The sequence below is a fragment of the Xiphophorus maculatus genome, chromosome 6 (genome assembly GCF_002775205.1).
Source record: "Xiphophorus maculatus strain JP 163 A chromosome 6, X_maculatus-5.0-male, whole genome shotgun sequence".
NCBI lineage: Eukaryota > Metazoa > Chordata > Actinopteri > Cyprinodontiformes > Poeciliidae > Xiphophorus > Xiphophorus maculatus.
This window is the reverse complement of record NC_036448.1, coordinates 27,004,273-27,023,453: the sequence shown is the minus strand read 5'-3', so window position 1 is coordinate 27,023,453 and position 19,181 is coordinate 27,004,273. Positions and strand designations below refer to the sequence as shown.

The following is a 19,181-nucleotide window of genomic DNA, read 5'->3' as shown; positions in this document are numbered from 1 at the left end:
ATTCTCTTTAATTCTTTCTTCCATCCTTTTCTTCCTGTCATTTATTTTTTTTCTATTCTGCTTTGTACCCACGTTTTGGAACAGTGCCTGTTTGTGTGACTGCTCATATTTCCATTTCGCAGTCAAAACTGTCAGCCGTACAAAAATATTCACACTTACAAGAGACCTCATTTCGAATTCCCACCATGATGTTAAGTGCAGACAGGAGCCGCAGGAGCAGAGGGTTTCCTGGCAACAAACCTGGGCGCCGGTCGACATGTTTGAGGGGGAAACTCGAGAGACTGGAAACCTTTTTCGGTTTTTTTAGGAGCGATATCACATCAGGAGTCACAATCCGTTGCGAAGCAGCAAGAAAAGAAAAAGCAAATATTTGATCTGACGGTGCAGCCCGTCCTCGGATGAGGCAACTGCTGAGCAATTATTAAGAAACTACAACTTAAGAGGAAGAATTGACATTGCCACTGATGAGTTGCTTTCCCCCCGCTCAAATATTAATTGCCACTTGTAAACCTCTGGCAAATTGTGTCATCTTCTACTCAGTGACTTTAATATGAGGAGAACTAGCTTTCACCATCTTATCCAAGTTAATGTAGCTCCCCCGTGACGGTCTCTTCGAGGACCCTTCACCACCCCCACATCCTCTTTGCTTGTGTCTTAAGAGGATTAGGCCACTCTCTATATAAAGCACATTATCTTGTCCTTTGTTGCTGGCCAACTAAGTGTCATAGATTATATTGCTGCTGGAGACTCCGCTGAGATTTGCCTTGCTGGGAATGTGTCTCCTCGCTTTTTCGTCGCTCCCCTCCAGGCCAGGCGGGACGTGATACGCAAAGTTGGAGTAGGTCACATCGCAGATGGGGGGGAGGAAGAACCGGCTTCGGGAAATGGATGTTAAATCACTTTAATATGGTCAGCTGAAGAGGGGAAAGACTGAGCTGCAGAGACGATGTACTCATGTAACGGGATGATGTCAGCTTCTAAAACTGAGGCAGCTGCTTCTGCAAATAAAACTGGATGTAGTTTTATTACCTGAATTATGACTCTATGTATTAAAATCAAACTATGTCCATGTATCAAACTGAGGCTCACTGGATATTCTCTCTTTTCCTGACCATCATCTGAGTGAGAGAATCCCTGTAGACTCCCTGAAGTACTACGATCTTCCTGTCTGCCTGCAGTTTGAACCTAAACACGTCGCCTTCAACATGTCAGGATTCCTAAACACGTGGAGGTGCTTCCGTGTGATTGGCTGACCCATCATTTCTTAGGCTTGTGCATGTCTGGCTGATACAACACGCATCTCTGATTCACAAAAAAAAAAACATAATATGATTCACTGGTTCAGATCTATCATGATGCAGATCTATTCAGTTAACCAAAGTAACTGATTATAGCTGATCAACTCAAGCAGTCAGCTAAGATTCCTCCTATATTTTACTGGTTTTCCAGGAATTACTCTGAGACTCAGACCTGGCCACAGGTACGCCTGATATTCGTCAAGTTAAGGATGACAAACGCCAGGGAATAACTGAAATCCTCAAATACTTGAAAAAACCTCTAAAATTGCTTATTTTAATATATCAAACACCAAATGTACCATAATATGTATTAATATACACAGTAGAAACTGTCTTAACTCCACCACAGAAGCTAACATTCACCATCTTCCTTATTTACACTCTTGGAGGTACAGCCAATCAGCATCAAGGAAAGTATATGGTCCTCCTGGATTGGCTGTCAAGTAGCACTGCATGTTGGTATTTTAGTTTCCCAAGCTGCATTTTCTCTTGAATATTTTAGATATTGTCACCTTCCTAAAATACGGATCTATGTCGGGGTTTTTTGTTTTGTTTTTGCCGAAGGTGAGTTGGTTTTTTGCCTAAAACATCTTTTAGAAAGAAAGAAATAGGTAGTGTTTTTTTATTTATTTTTTATTTTTTCCAAAATCACTTTTGGCAAGAATGCCATAGACCATTATTTTAGGAAGGTGATGATTTGCTCTAAGAAAAATCAGTGAATAGGTGAAACTGCAAAAACTGAACCGTGAATAGGTGAAGGTGCAGTGCATCTCGACCAGCGTGGAGAGATTTGTGATGGGAATGTTCAGATCTCCGAGAGGAGATATATAATAAATAAATTGGTAGATAATGATGAGCTAAAGCATCTGTCTGATCCTATTTTGATGCAACTGTCAGATCATCACCATTAAGCCATTTTTAGGCCTCCTCAATTTATTCAAAACTCAAAAACCCTTCCAGAAACCCTAAAACCTTTGCCTGTTTTAAAAAGACAAAAATCATATCTGGCGCAGTGGAAGATGGTGGGTGGTTTCACTTTTCCTCTTCTGGAAGTATCAAAAAGACATGGTTTATTAAGTAATAACAGAAATAAAACACTAAATAAGAACGTGATAAAGGGCAGAGTTGCATGCTGGCCTCTCTTCCTTGCTGAGTAACTGTGTCCAGCTGTGATTTCTTCCACCCACTTCCCCTTTTCATTCGCCATCTCAGTCGATCCAAAATGGCTCCTGCATTATGTCACCTCCCATGCGGCCTTGATTCCATGCTGCTGTTTCCTACAGGTGCTTCTGGATGGTGCATCAGAGCCACAGTGGCTCCGGTAGCGTTTTTTATTGAGCACCTTTGGCAGCTGCGCGCCTCCTCCCTCCCCTGCTGTAAGGGGATTATTCAGTGTTTGGCCGCCACATGGTGATCTCAGCACCTCCTGATTGGATTGCAATAATCCCTTTACACAGCCACAAAACCCTATTACTCTGGCATTAGAGGGGGAAAGGGGAGGTAGGGGGTAAAGGGCGGTTGGGGGCAACTAATTTGGACAGTGCATGTTTGAAAGTGTCTTCTGATATATTCGTGTAAATTTCTGTATGTTTGTTTCATGTGAGTTGCATTTGATTTCTGCTTCCTGTTTATTTCTGTGTTTTTCTTGTTCTGTGTGGGTGGACTTGTTCTCTGTCATTATTTGGACCTCCTGCCATTAATAAGCACAATGCAGGTTGAGGTTTGCACCATCCGACCTCCTGTTACATCATGGCTGCTTTTAGCAAGTATAATGGGGGGAAGCGACTGCAGGAAGGAACGGCTAATGTTACACTGTGCATGTCATCGCCAACTGGGCACACAGAAAGACCTAACGGCCTATTTTCCTCCGTCTTCCTCAGCTGCTGCTTCCTTTTTATGAACAAACTTTTTTTCACTTCAGCCTGGAGCCATTAGGCCTTTTTTGGAAGCTAATTCTGATTAAGATAAGCCCCTCGTTTGTAATTGTCACCATAAATCACCGGCGGATCCATTTAAAGAACCACCCCACCTCGTTTCGGACTCTCATCTATTAAAGACGATGGCCGGTATTTTGCGTGCGTTCGCCGCCGATTCTCGACTCAGAAACAAAGCCGCATCAGATACAAGTGGAAAAGCTACGACTTTTCCACTTGTTTTGGTCTGGAGCCAAGTTACTTTAAGGGCGATTGTTCAAAGTCACCTTGCCGCCTTTAATTATGAAAACCGGCTGAATGTAGGTAATAACGAGGATGAAACTCGCCATCATGACTCAGAGCAGGAGTAGATTAAACAGGCGCGCAGTGATTAAAATGACATTGGTGCATCTAATAAACTGAAGAAATTATGCGTGTGGACTTGTAGATATGAGGCTAATGAGGTGTCTAAATGATTTGTTTTTCTTTTAATCTTCAGAGAAGATCATCTGAAGAGAATCTTCATGTGGTTCAGAAACACGGTTCAGCTCGACTATTCGTTTATTTAGTGCCACAATTTTTCTGGATTTCTTGAACTGTTGAATATTAGATCATCTCCAAATGGGACATAAATTCTCCTTATAAAGGTTATGTTCTTTCATAAAAGAACCAGAGCCTTGTTCCTCATTCTGTCAGTTTACTCTGAAATTATAAACTACTAAATTTAATTTTAAGATAATTCTCAAGGAGTAAAATGTATGTATTTTACTGTGATTTTAAGATAAAGGCATAATAATCGTTTTTAAAATGTTTTACCACAATGAAAGCCTTTGAAGTCTTTTCCAGATTTGCACACCCACATATCATAATTTTTTTCCCATTCTTCTTTGTACAGTAACTCAATCCCAGTCAGTTTAAATGGAGATAATCTGTAAATATCAAATTTGAGGTTTTACCACAGATTATTAATTGTATTTGAATCTGAACTTTGACTGGGCCACTCAAACACATGAGTATGATTCAATGTAAGCCACTCCGTCCATTGTTAACCCCTTAATGGATAACAGTGGTGCATTTATGGCAATGAGAACAGCTGATATTAAGATTCCTAGTCTCTCAATTTGGGGGTTTCAGATTTAAAGAGGCTCATTTCAAAACAATGACATTCTCCTTCCTATTCAGTGTGTAATGTAAATTTTTATGTTACAGAATCAGATTAAAATTCATTGATCTGAAAAATGCTGAAAAGTTCCTAAAGAAATCTGTTCAATGTTTGTACTCAGAACTGAATCTCCTTCTTCCCCACATGAATATTTTAACTTTCTGCACTTTCTCTTCTTCCTGCCTCCTTCAGTCTTACATGGAGGATCACCTGAAGAATAAAGACCGCCTGGCGAAGGAATGGGAGGCTCTGTGTGCTTATCAGGCTGAACCCAACGCAACCACCACCGGCCTGAAGAATGGCAACGCAAAGAAGAACCGCTCCACTGCTGTGGTGGCATGTGAGTACAGCTCAAACATGTCCTTGTTTTATTTCCTTTTTGATAAATTACAGTACAAAAGTGTTAAATTCCCCTTATTTCTTTCCACTTTACAGTGAAGAGGCTAGAATCTTAAAGTGGTCTCGATCAATAGTTCTCTCGGTTTCTGAAGCTTTTCCAAAGCTTTTGTTTTTTTTAAACAAATCTTTAAGAAAATACCCACCAACTCCGACCTAATTTGGGTGTTTCACCTCCTGGTATCATTCAGACATGGAGGTGCTAAACTCTCGTCTCTGTTTTCCAGGCCTTTTCTCTATAATCAGAAACTAGGAGCAGATGCAGCGAGCAGAAGGGTTGTAAATTAGTTTTCTATTAAAGCTCTCCTGCACAGGCCTCATCAATGATTAAAATTTCTAAGCCTTTGTAGAAATGGCTCCATCTAGAAAAAAAAGGAAAAAGTGCTGTCCCAGTCTCTGCAGCGGGCCGAGGCTTAATGAAATCCAGATTGTGAACTGGGAAAGCGGTTTGTCGAGAATAAATTGCGCTTCCAATTTGAAGCACCTTAAGCTTCTGTGAGCATGAAAAAAAAACTGAACTGTTTTTGCCAATTTGGCTGGTGAGGTTTGACTTGTGTTGAATAAGAACATTTTTATTAAAAAATGAAGCAAAGATGATGAGCAGCACATCTGCTTGGAGCTAAAAAGAAGCTTTTCAAGTCACTTGATGCAAAAGTCACCATCTTAGCCCTAAAATGTCCTTGGATTTCTGCTTGTACTTCTGTAATCTTTGGGATCAGTGTGATATCCCTTTGATTAAACCTTTGACACATCAGTGCGCCTGCAGTTTCAGAGCTTCACTGTAGAAAGTTTGAAGTGTGGTGACAATTTGTTAGATCTTTTTGGATGAAGGGAGAGATTTAGGGATTAACCCATCAAACTTCAAGGAGCATCTCCAGTTTTTTTCTTCCCATTCGGCTCCACCAGTTCAGTCGTGAGCTGAAGATTAACTTGATTCATTATAAGAGAAAATGCAAGTTATGTTTTAAAAGTTTGGTCAGCAGATATGCCAACTAAACATTCTGTTTTCATACTAAAACTTGCTTGAGTGAGACAAAATAAATGCTGAATCCTTCATTTTTCTGTTCCAGATGATCACTCCAGAATCACCTTGAAGGTGGAGAACAGCCAAGGCAACTCCGACTACATCAATGCCAGCCCAGTAGTAAGCACCTCATCTGCTTTCTAAACTCTGCATTTCATTCCCCCGCCCCCTGTGGGGCGTCACAGCAACACAAGCAGTCTACCGTTGCCCGATGTAAATTTTGATGCAACGCTTGCTTAACTTTGGTGGCAGACTCGCAGTGAGCCCGCGTTCTCCGCCATGAATATTAACGATCTCCATACAGCAGACACCCCGGGCGGGTGTTCGTTCAGAGGAAGGACATGCACAGGACTCGCTTTACATTTGGTGGAACTCAAATTGATCTGCGGGGTCTTGGGAAATGATTGTTTCTGACCTTGGGTTATGCTAATTCAACGCTGCTTTGTGTTTACTGTTGCGCCTGTGCTCGGCATGCTGAGCCCCGTTCTCGGCACAGTACCGATTTAAGGAGGGAAAGCAGCCTGCAGGAAATAAATGGGTGGGGGAGGGGGGAGAGAAAAACAGCCATGTGAATTCAGTAAGTGAGGGAATCAATTTGGAAACCAGTGTTGGAATAGTAGGTTTATGCTTCCCTCGAGGCAGATACACTGGTATTCCATTAAAAGCAACAGAAACACTATGCATTTGAAATCTGGGCGCCACACCAAAAAGTGGCTCACTCTCTGCGTGTGTGCGTGTGTGTGTGTGTGTGTGTGTCAGCGAGGAACCAAACAAATCAAAACTATTCGAGAACAAAAGAGCAACTCTGTTGAACGTTAAAAATGCAACAACTGATCCGACGGAAACCAACACATGAAGCTGCACATGCCCGAAGAGGAGCACAAGTTCTGCCGGGGTGCACATGCATGGAGCAGTAAACACACACACACACACACCCCTACATAAAAGAAATAGCAAACACCCACACTGACACACGATCACTGTCAGGCGTACGCTCCCACCTCCCACACGCTCTATTAATACAGCATGGCTGGATGTGAACGTATGGCGGATGCTGCGCTTATTTGAGGAATTTCCTCCATCCTTCGCTCGCCCACGCTCCGACCAAAGGAAGAGGACCGTGTTTGGGATCTTCTTCCAGCAGCCTGTCAATAACCATAAAACTCGTTTATTTAAAAAGGTATTGGCTGTGGAGCTAAATATAATTCAATTCCCTGCTGTCATGTTGGATAAACCGCTTGGTTCTGATTCATTCATTGACTCATACTCTTAAAAATTGAGAAAATGTCATATATTTTTATTTTACATATATGTATAAATAAACATATAACCATCAATCTTTTTTCCAGAAAATAAAACAAACGCCTAGAGGTGATGCTTTAATTTGGGTGATTACAGCTGCTTATCAAAGATTGCAGGGCCGTGTCTACGATTTTTCTGGTCAGAAGCCACGTTATGTAAACAGCAGATTACTGAGGAGGTAAATTTACTGGCACTAGTCCTCACACCCCTTAAACTTTTTAACATTTGATCATTTTAAAATCAAAACATCAATTTATTTTATTGATATCACATGTGATGTGCAGTGATATGACATCTAATAAAAGATTTGATGCTAAATATTTAATTGGAATCTTGATGTTGAAACAAATGAGATAATTACAGTTAGGGTGAAAAAAGATGTTGGGTTTAGGATTCAGTTTGTAATTGAGTTTATTTGCGTCGAACTGATGCGTTCACAACATGCGCCAAAAGGTATTGTAACCAGAAATAGTATAGTTACAGACGGTTGCTGGAGCCTCCAACAGTCAGTCAAACATGAGCAACCCAGACGAAACTCCGTATTTGTCTTTTAAAGAAGAAATTTAAAGGGATTGTTTTTGGGGTTTGCATGCAAACAGACGTGTTGAGAACACATCTGAAAGTTTTAGAGAAAGTAAGTAGAAATAGACGCAGCAAAAGTTCTGTTTTGTCCTTTAATAGGAGCCATTGTTGCTCATCCTTAGAAATAGCCTCAGGTGTCACGCGGCTGTAACAGCCTCCCTCGTTGTCAAACTTCCTCCCAGACTTAAGGCTGAGTGATGGAAACAGCCACTGGATTTGACTCTTTCTGTCTTAGTGAGGAAGAGACAAAAAGCCAGCAGAAGGGATAATTACATGTGTCACGTCCCACACGTTTGCTTTTTGTTTAAAGCAACATGTCTGAAAGGTAGTAAGAAAGACAGTTGTCCTTTTCCAGCTGCATTAATGGCAGGGTTTTATCCTGGAGACACTTCGACAAGTCAGAAAGCATTTTGTCTCCGCTGAGATGGAAAAGAAGAAAAAGAGATGTTGGGAGATGGAGACAGGTGATGAGTTTGCAAAGTCTCCCTGATCCCGGGATCTTGGTTTTCATCATCTTTTTCTGTCAGTTTTACCCGTTCTTTATCTCCAGCTTTTTCATGCAGCAAAGCTTTTTCCTGAGGAAAAGTATTTGTCAAAAAAGTCTCCAGGCAGGACATCTGGAGAAGTTCATAGCCGGATGATTTGGAGAGTCCATGCTGTGTTGTGCTGTGAGAGTTTTAAAACCTCCATAAACTGGAAAAAACACATTCAATTTAGAAAAATATTTAACTTTCCATAGTTTGTTTTCTAATATTTAAGAGATAAAATCGTATTTGCAAAAGAACTTCATTTTCTATCAAACCTGTTTACAACTGTGTTTTACATTCCCAATACAGACCCCACATAGTCAAATCACTGCTTTTCTTGTCCCTAGAACTTCTGAGATGCCAAAAAATCTTTAAAACTTTTTTTGCACTTTTACAAACAGAATAAAGGCATCAGAGATCCAAATCTGTGTCGAAATCTGATCTGACGAGTCTAAATTTTTAGCAGCTGATCCAAGTTGCCAAGTTGCTGATCCAGATGCCACCAAAATACTGGAAAATCAGAGGCTAACGTTAGTATTGCTGTTTCACATTTTGATTTATGTGCACATAATAAAACGGCACCTGAATAAACTAACAAATAACCTGACTATGTCAATGTTACATATCGAAACAATAATAAAGTGAGTTTTCCAGACATGTTTTCCCAATAATTCTGCATTAGATCTCATTTATGGGGCTCTATGGGACGGCAGCAAGGTGTTGTTCTTAACTGAAACATCATAAAAGAATTTGAATTTCCTTTTATGGAAACTTATTGTCACAAACAGGAGAACAGCCCCAGAACAACAAAAGTAGATGTAGGATAGACATAAACCTCCAGGCCTCTGCCTTCATTTTCTAGCTGATGTTTTAATGAGCAGAGCCCCCCAGCAACATGTCACCTTTTTTCCCTTTTCTCTTTCTTTTTTCTGCCTCTGTCTTACTACCTTTTAAGTTCATTAGACATTCATTATTGTTTGGCATTCACAAAAGCCACCGACGACCATTAAAGACAATTTGGTGTGCGGAAAAGCCCGAGAAATTATCCTTCTTCCTTCTGTAATTGCCTCCAGTTAAATTGGTCGCGCCAATTATTACATTTATCGTACAATTTGCATGCTAATAAGCGGGGGTGTCACTCACTTCCTGCGCTGGTTCTGCTCGCGCTCCGTCTGCCGTCTCCTGCTCACGACGCCTACACCATCCCTCTGCACTTTTCATTAAGTTTGAGAAGAAGTTGAGTTCCTGTTCGACCTCTTCTCTGCAAAGCTTCCAGCTGTGAACAGGAGGACGAGGAGGGGAGAAATGGTGCTGTGACATGGTAAATGGACTACAGTTTCAACCCAAAATGGATTCAGGCTTATAAAGTTCCATTCTTAGGTTTGGGTAGTTTTAGAAATGGTTCCCTCGATTTGTCTCTAATGTTGCTAAAGGTTGAAAATCAAAGTGAAGCTTTTTTTTTTCCCAGCTTCATTTTCATGGCTCTTCTCATTAGATTTTTTTCTCTTTCTGTGCAACAACGTGTAGAATGTAATAATGAACCCTAAGGCAGCTTGAACACTTTCAGGCCCAAATTACTTCACATACTATCTCGTTAGTGAGGTAGAAAGAAAATAATACATGATTCCAAATTTTTTTTTTTTAGAAATAAAAAACTGAAAAGTGCGATGTGTAAAATATTCAGCTCCCTTTTCTCTGAGTGCAACCAGTTGCCTTGAGAAGTTGCCTGATGACTGCCAACCCTTAATCTAATCTAATCTCCAGCTGCTCTGTGACGCCTCGGAGGTCGTTTAAGAGAATATTGGGGAGCAAACAGCATTATATTTGACAGAATATGGAAAAGTTCAAGAGATATTAATACTTTTGCAAGCCACTGTATGCATAGATTAGATTACACCAAGTAATTTAGGATTTCTTTTGTGAGGTAAATAAAATGTACGCCAGACTTTCACATTGCCACTTTTCACCAGTTTATGTTGGTCTGCTCCTTCAATTTCTAGTGAATTTGACTGAAGTTTGTGGTTGTAAAAAGAAAAAAATGTAAAAACAAGTTCAAGACTTTGTATATGAATACAGACAATTACATGAATTTAAGAAATGAAGAGAACAAAGCAAACAATCTGTTAATCCTTCACTTCCTCTCTCCCTACAGATGGATCATGATCCCAGGAACCCGGCTTACATCGCCACTCAAGGTCCCCTGCCCTCCACTGTGGCTGATTTCTGGCAGGTAAAGACACAAGAAAATCCACATGCACAACACATACATATACACCATTACAACGAAAATCAATACACCCCCCTTAAACAAGAGCTAGCCAATTTTTTATTAGAGCAGCAACTCACACAGGAGACCGTGTTGTTTTGTGGATGTCATTATTAATCCCTCCTTCCACATAAGGCTCAGCGCCTCCACCACAGCGGCGCACACAGACATGTGCAGCAGTCGACAGTGCCATACGTCGTTAACGTAGGAGGTGGCAAACCCTTTTCCCGCTGTCTCCAATGTTGGATTGGGTTTGAATTGGAGAGCAGAGGATCGATAAGTTATTTTAGCCGGTGTTGGGGTGGAGGGTGTTTGTGCCGGGAGGAAAGGTCGCCTTGTCAAACAAGTAAAGTCTCTGTTAGGTTTGGAATTGTGCAGGTAACCGTGAACGAGGAGCAGAAAGAAAATAAAAGTACTTCAAGGTAGAGCACGTTCTCTCAACAGTTCTGGAATAAAATCCTCAAAATAAAAGATGAAAACAATTTTATTTCACTCAATCTGAAATGAAACGGTTTTGTCAAAGCACAGAAAAACAAACGACTTACAAGAGTAAGTCTTTTTAGCTAAAGTAATTTAAATGTAGGACTTACATTCTCGGCTCTACACAGTTCTGTCTTAGTGGTTTTTAATTCCCATCTGTTTGACATACATTTTACTGAATTTAATTACATTTTTTTGTAATGATTTCAATCCAGTTCAAGATAATTATAATCCATTTCCAGCTCCAGTCTTGCTTAAGACAATTTAGTTCAATCTAACTCACCCTAAATAAATTCAGGTTGCCATCTTTCAAAATGCGTACAATCAAATTAGCTGTTCTTTAAGGACAAATAAAATGTGATTTAATTCCAGAAAATTCAGTCAAATTCACTTGAATATTCAAGGTAATTAAAACACAGTTGAAGCCAAATTGTTGCAAATAAATAAATTCTAATTCTTCCCACCTCAAACAAGTTAAATTGGAATAAGTAGGTTCTCGTTCAAAACAACTGATTTCAAAAATATTCAGTTCACGTTCAGCCAATTCCAAAGAATCAATAGTTCATTTCAATCCAAATGAAACTCGTATCTATTCATTCTTTTCAGTGATTAAGAGTCAAGTTCAAGTCAGTTCAAATCAAATTTACCTATATAAATAATTACAGTACACTGTGTCTGATGCAATTTTAGCAATTGATCTAATTTCTCAATAATTTTCTAATTCAGTTGAGCTCAGTGAATTATAACTCACTGCACAGTAAAAGTTTATCTACTGGTTTATTTATATTAAATGTGGGATTCTTATAAAAAGCTACACTGTAAAACCAATGCACATAGTTTTCATGCAGAACTGCATGAAAAATAAAATATTAGGGTAAATCATGCTGTACTTTTTCATTCATACAACAGAAAATCTCATCTTACCTCATTCGTAAGAGCTGAAATATTTTAGTGGCCATTTCCAGCGGTCATTGTGCGAGGTAAAAAACTTGGATTGTATTTAAAATAAAGTCTGCTAATAATCTTGCAAACCCAGAAATACATTCAGCTTCCATAAATGTTGGTTTCAGCTGACCTGAGTAGGAATGCTGCCCGCCTCTAAAATGAACTCAGTGAAAATGGAGCACTATTTAATGCTTTAGTAGTACAAAGACATTTTTGTTAATTTTTACTGACAGGAAAGCTGTTATTTAAAGAAAAGATTACGGCTAGTTTGCAAAATCCGTTTAGAAAACATATATAGAGCACAAAGCTTTATGCCTTCAAACCATAGAAGAAAAAGTTCAACTCATGAGAAAATATGCATTTGGCATCTTTAGATTTACCAAATGGTAAAGGTGAACCTGATGTTAAAAACCTTTGATATCTACACTGTTATGAGGCCTGAGGAATCTGCGAAAGTCAGAAGCTACAATACGGCATTAACTTAGATATTCATTTGCTGATGAAGTTAAATCAAAGAAAAGATTTAAACCAAAGCAGAGTTTAAATCTGAAACCACAACTGTTAAACACAGAGGTGGACCAATTACACTATAGGCTGTTGCTTATGATACGGAGTGAGAGGATCTGTTAATGGCAAAGAAAGAATAAATTAAAAGAAATACCAAAACACTGTGAGAAATGGTGATTTCATTTAGGGAAGATAAAAATTTAGAAGCATTTATACCGGCACAATGTTCCCCAATGGATGAAAAAAAGGTGCAAAAATATACGTAAGGCTATAAATCAAGTGAAAAACTAAAGCTTCAGCTGTACATGTATCCGTTTCCGCAGGTGAAAACATCTGGAGCTGCTGTTGGTTTTACACTGCTGCTCATTGGTTAACCTCATTTACTGTTTCATCAGATTTCTACATTTCAAAACTGGCCAATGTTGTTACAACACATCCATCATGCTGCAGATCAACCTGCCAGACTTAAAGAATTCAACATGAAGCGCTTCTGGTGCACTTAACTTTAACACCTGAAAATATGGGTTGGAATAAAATGTGTATTTCACAAAGCTCAGGTTTTGATAAAGGGAGCTCGTCCACGCGGCTCCAGGAGAGTTCTCACCCTGTCAGCTAAAACAAATTAACACCATTTCTCAAGAAAGTGCAACGTCACGACTTTGGATCCGCGAGGCTGATCAGTAAAGCAGAAGGGAGCACAGAGGGAGGGGCTGGAGAGGGGGCTGTAACTCAGAACCGACAACAATTAACATCAGTTAAATCACCATCCAATGAAGTGCGCACGCAGCCATCTAGCGCAGTCATGTGAGAGCGCTATTGTTTTATAGCTCCCATTAACGGATGGCTGTTATCTCTGATCGGAGAGGAACGGATCTCCTGAGCGGCGCGGCCCGCCCAGCTGTGAGAATATGGCCGCCATCAGGAAAAATACGAGCGGGAGCCAACGTTTCGCTGTCGAATGATCCAGTTGAGGAACAGAACGGCCTTTACAGCAACAGTAATTACTTTTCATAGCGCTTGATTTCTAACCGAAGTCTGAGAACGTGAGCGTTCTTTTTCCCTCCCACCCACATAATAGACTCTTCTGTCCTTACAAAATAATAGCAAGCTGAATAAATGTAGACTAACATACAACTGTGTGGGTGAGTGGAGATCCGTGTCGGAGTCCCAGTTGGCAGACTTCGAAAGGCTCATCTTCCATCTTCCAAATAAAGCTCTCTGCCACTTCACACGAATAACTCTATGTACCAATCTGATATTAATATCTGCATCAATCCCGATATTTAAAAAAAATTCTAGACCAGGTTTCAGTGACAGTGTACCCAATCCATTAGGGCAGATCTATCCAGTGTAATTCTATGCTTTATGCTCTGAGCGACATCATGCTTTATTTATTTTACATTATATTTAGAATTCCTAATTCCTCTTTCTGAACCATTTGAAAGAAGGTTTGTTGCAGTTTACTTTTACAGGCAGTCTACTCATTTTCTTTTGTCAGTTTCAGTTTCGTCGTTATTAATTTTACATTGGCTGTTATATTCCTCACTGCAGTGACTGAACAAGTGAAGGTTGTGTTTAGGGGTGCACCGATTGCAGTCTTCTGGACGATCGCCGATTATAATCTTGAAATTCAAATTTTGGATGACAGTAATTTTTTTTGTCTGAAATGTTGTTAAATATAGCAAGAAATGGGTTGAGGTGGTAACAGTATGGGCCGGTCGAATTATCAATGCACCCCTAGTTGTGTTGTTTCTACATGTGAAATTGGCCCAGCTTGTAAAGCTGTTGGTGTATTTAAGTATTTAGTACTGGAGTGGCATTATCAAATAAATTTGTATTTCAGTACATTTATGTCTGTGATAAAAATAAAATCAATTCAGCACCGTTTTTCTGTATCAAATCGGTATCGGCTGACACCAAATCTCAGATATCGGTGTTGTTCATCCCTAATCTATATGCTAGCCATCTAAGGAATATTGATAAATTTAGATTTGAGAAAAAATTGAGTGTTTTTCAAACAGAGTCCTGTCCAAAGCTGAACCTGAAGGATAATGTGTTTAAGGCGTTTTAGTGAAGTGTTTTATTTGCAGATGGTGTGGGAGAACGGCTGTGTGGTCATCGTCATGCTGACTCCTCTGGTGGAAAACGGGGTGAAGCAGTGCTACCATTACTGGCCCGACGAAGGATCCAACTTGTACCACATCTACGAGGTAAAGGTCGCTCTACCTTGAAATGTTTCAGCTCATACCTGTAAGTTATGCTTGAAAATAATCTAAGATAAATCATTTAAATCATTAATAACATCCAAATCCAAAGCTTTCTAGATGAAACAGTCTGTTAAATCAGAGGCTCTCTTCTGTCCTGACCGTGTTTTATACATTGTCACCATTACTCATGCTAATCTTGGACACTTACATCTACAATCCCAACTCGTTCTGGGCCCACAGTGGCACAGTGCGGCCTTTGACTGCATAAAAATGCATCGACAAACTAGAAAATCAAAGCACAGGAAGCCATGTCTCCACATTTTAGTTTGATGCTTCTTCTCCACACCTTGAGTTTGCATTTAGCTGAGTACAAAATGCAGAGTTATGGTATATGCAGTATGTATGGAAGATTTCCAGGTTCTAATCTTCAGTTTTAGCCTTGCTGAGGTGGAGGAAACATTGTCAACATTTCTAAACCTGATGAGATCAGATAAGGTCATCATTTCATTGTGCAACGTCAAGCTAGCAGCAGCATGAGACGATGAGTCCAGGTGAAGGAGTTTTTACTGTAGGACTTCCTGCTTTTCTCCCCAAATGCAAATAAAGACCAGCAGATGTTGGCAACATCAGTTTCAAACATGTTTAAAAGCCTTGATGATTTTCTACTCTCCATTTTATGCAATAAGGAGCTCAGTGCCTCTGTTCTGGGACTCTGCACTCAACAGGAAGATTCATCAAAGACAACACTCGTTCTGACTGTGTTGTGTTCGTCTTGTTCCGTCACAGCAGGCTCTTTTTTAATCAAGCATGTCTGGTCGCTATCCTGACAGGTGAACCTCGTGTCTGAACACATCTGGTGCGATGACTTTCTGGTTCGGAGCTTCTACCTGAAGAACATGCAGACCAACGAGACGCGCACCGTCACTCAGTTCCACTTCCTGACCTGGCTCAACCAGAACGTCCCGGAGACCAGCCGGACCCTCCTCGACTTCCGCAGGTAGTACTTCAACCCAGACATACGCAATCATGTTTGTTTCTCAAAATTTCTCTAAATCAATGAGTTGCTGAAGAAACCAAATAGGTTTGGAGTGAACATTTGATGCTGCAATTACTCTTTCATCCTCAAGAACTAAATGTTTTCCATCAATGCACACAATGCTGGATTACAACCTGAGTCTGTGGAGCCAACAAGCAATTTCATGTTTATCTCTGCTTACCTACTGATAAACACTTTCAGGCTGAATTGTATTTGAAGTGCTTACGCTTCCCTTTTAATGTGGATTGAGAAGGCTTTGAGCTTTTGCAAGTTGCACTTTAATTCCTAATAAGTCTAATAAATCCTTTTTAATTGAAGTCCTCATTTACTCTTTTTTTCTATTTTACTTTGCTTTGATTGCGCAAAGGAAATTCTAATAAAAAAAAGTTAATTTGCAAAACAAACTTTTTCAAATTGCATCTTTGGTGCCGACTAGTGTTTACAGTTTCCGCACATCTAAAATAAACTCTGATTTAAACTTTAGGAATTAATGTCAAAGTGATATGAACTTACAACAATATTTCATTTGATGTAAGATATATCCTAAAACAAATTTCCTGCAGCGTGTCTAAAGTATTTGGTTCTCCTGCACTGTTAAAATGGTTTCCACTATTAATGCATATGAAGCTATATTTAGTGTCTGTACTATTAAAACAGACATTTATTAATGTTTGTAGAATGGGTCTAATGCATTTATTGATTTTAGCTGTTTGCATGTATTTGTGGTCTCTGACCAGAAACCCACTGTAAGAAATGACCGATTTGATCTTCAGAAGACAAAATGTTAAAAAAGCATCAAAAAAAGGTTAAAAGGAAAAGTATCGCTTTTAAAGATATGCAGTTATATAACCTGGTTATTGCACCTTTATTCTTTATATTTCCGTTAAACATATTTGTTTTGAATTTGGGGTTATGTGATTTATTTTTTAAATGTACTTTAAAGGATTCACAGAACGAGGCAGAGTCACTCAGCAGACATCAACAGTATTCTCCTTCAGTTAACAGGAAATTGGAAATAAGTCAACAAATATCCCCCAAATAATTGATGTTTCACTTATAGAAACAATTTTGAACAGATTCCAGGAACACCATGCATGCTTAAAAAATATTTGACAAGTTTGTTTTAATATTTTTCACTAAGATGCCCCGCTTCCAGCACTCTGCATGGGACTCTGGTGTTTTACTAACTCTACAGCTCTCTGGCCTCCATCTTGTTTTTGATTAATGCAACTTTTACCACTGACCTTATAGAATGATTTGGAAAAACTGAAGGTTTTAAAAATCCCAAGGACCAAAAGAAAAAAAAACAATTGAATTCTTGTCATCTTAATCCATAAAAACAAGTATTTTAATGAATAAAAGTTGTTTGTTTGCACCATATTCATAACCCTGTGATGCAAAGAGATAAATATCTATATGTCCTCAGACATCCATGTTTACTGCTGGATGTATTGAGGTGATTCAGCCATGTAATCTTTTATTGGTGGTGCTACTTCCTTCCTGCTGACCTTTGACCTCTTTTTAAACTGATGTACTGTATTAGCTGTTAGGTGTGAGCTTTCCTTTCACTCACTGTGGATTTAGACCCCAGCCCTGTTTCATATATAGAGCTGGTGTCACTGCACATCAATTAGGTGGGATATCAAGAGTCACAGCTTTTCTAAGGGGGCCTGGTGGGCGTCGCCACACACCATCAGTTTGGAAATATTGCCTTTACTCACAGGGCAGCAGGGTCACAACGCAATGAAGGAAGCGTTCTGGGAGATATTTTTCTTTTTTATTACTGCGGTTATTTCAAAAATAATAATAATGAAAAAAACCTGACCAGTTTTTTTTTTTTTTTCCCCTGCTCTGATGTGTTGAAGATAATGGCTGACGTATTCCTGTCTGTATGCTTTGGCCAGCATGTACTCACAGTGGACTGACTGAGCAATCCTCTCCAGCTTCTCCCTTCCTGTTTTACCAGCTAACTAGCGGTTGCCAGTGTCATTTTTGTGATGTTGCAGCTAGTAATATGAGTCCAGTTGCATAGTCACAAAAGTGATCATTGGAGACTGTGACTCTACAACCAAGCACCACTCCTCCTCCTCCCTCCCCACCTTCCTCCTCCTCCTCCTCCTCCTCCTCCTCCTCCTCCTCCTCCTCTTCCTCTCTATCCTCGGTGTGCTCGGTGATCTGAAATGACCTCTTCCCTTGTTGCTTGCTCCTGGTTTGCTTGACTGCCTCCGATCTTCGCTCCTCTCTCACCATGTATCCCTTTCTTTCGTGGTTGCTTTTGTCTTCCTCTCCCTCCCCTTTCCATCCGTCCCTCAGTGAGTTTCTGCTCGTCTTTTCTGAAAACGTCTGACCCGTTGAGCTGAGAATACGTCCAACACAAAGATGATGCTTCTCTCTGTTCTGTCGGCTGCAGGCTGGGAGAAAAGAAGGACAATATTTGCTGCCTCTAAGTTTTTATTTTATTTTAATCACATATATTAAATGCCGACACAGGAGAACTTTATCAATGTAAAGTATTGATCCACATCATTGTTCAGTGGCATTCAGGACTGTCCATTAGTGCAAATGAAAAGTTATTTGAATCCAAATGACTATAAAATTATAGGACTGTAACAAACTTTTAACACCATTCCTTAAGTGTATATTTTCTCCTTCTTTTGCTTCTAAGCTGGCAGAGATTCTTGTAATATTTTAAAGATCAATATTTCCTTTCATTTGATCTTTAGCTGCTTTCTTACTTTGTTATAGTTATTTTATTTGACTATAATGATGTATTGTGAAATGTTTGCTAAAACATTTGGAAATTGGACAAGTGGCAGACAGAAGACACATCAGCTTTAAAAGTAAAACAAAGTAGAAACTAATAGTGGTATAATAGAGAATCTATGGAGGCATTTGAAGAATTTTGGTTTCTTTCCAAGTTCAAAGAATTGGAGCTTATTACCAACGATAAAATGTGAAAATAGCCAACAAGCTGATCAATTCTCAGAAGGGTTTGGTGGCAGTAATATCAATAAAAGTTTTCCAGTTTTTATTAAGAAGAGTATGAGTAATTTGTGGCATGCTCTTTGTAAAAATAAAGTGTAAATAAAAACATTATTTAAAAAAAATGTGACTCTAACATTGTTTTGTAATTACAGAAATGAAATAAACTTGGTCTGATTCTGTTTTAGCTGATTTCTGAAAGTTTTTCTATAAGAAATAAAAAATGAATGTAGTCGTAACTCTGGACCTGGACGTTGCACCGTCACACTGTGTGGGAAATTTCAGAACTTTTTAAATCACCTTATTGCTGCTAAAATTATGAAACTGAATCTAAAGAAATGGGACGACACCAAACCAGGGAAAAATATCTTCGTAGTCAAGTTTCTGACAAGAAATTCATACCTGATGATGCTAATAATCCAAATGATCGACACATACAAAAACAAAACAGTGTATTGAGTGTAATAAAGTGAAATAACCCAAGGAAAATATATAGATAGGTATAAAATTTGACAACCACATTCTGAACCGTTTCAACAGTTTATTTTACTTGA

The 19,181-nt window shown here is 39.3% G+C and overlaps 1 protein-coding gene across 1 annotated transcript in view; it reads left to right on the top strand.

Annotated features, from left to right (window-relative positions):
• The window catches only part of LOC102226630 (receptor-type tyrosine-protein phosphatase N2-like), a 185,846-nt gene that overhangs the window by 149,610 nt on the left and 17,055 nt on the right, over positions 1-19,181 (top strand). Inside the window, exons 15-19 of the mRNA XM_023335461.1 lie at positions 4,566-4,713; positions 5,840-5,913; positions 10,357-10,434; positions 14,493-14,612; positions 15,440-15,606. Of these exons, the coding sequence (XP_023191229.1) occupies positions 4,566-4,713; positions 5,840-5,913; positions 10,357-10,434; positions 14,493-14,612; positions 15,440-15,606 (587 nt within the window). The remainder of the gene's footprint in view (positions 1-4,565; positions 4,714-5,839; positions 5,914-10,356; positions 10,435-14,492; positions 14,613-15,439; positions 15,607-19,181) is intronic.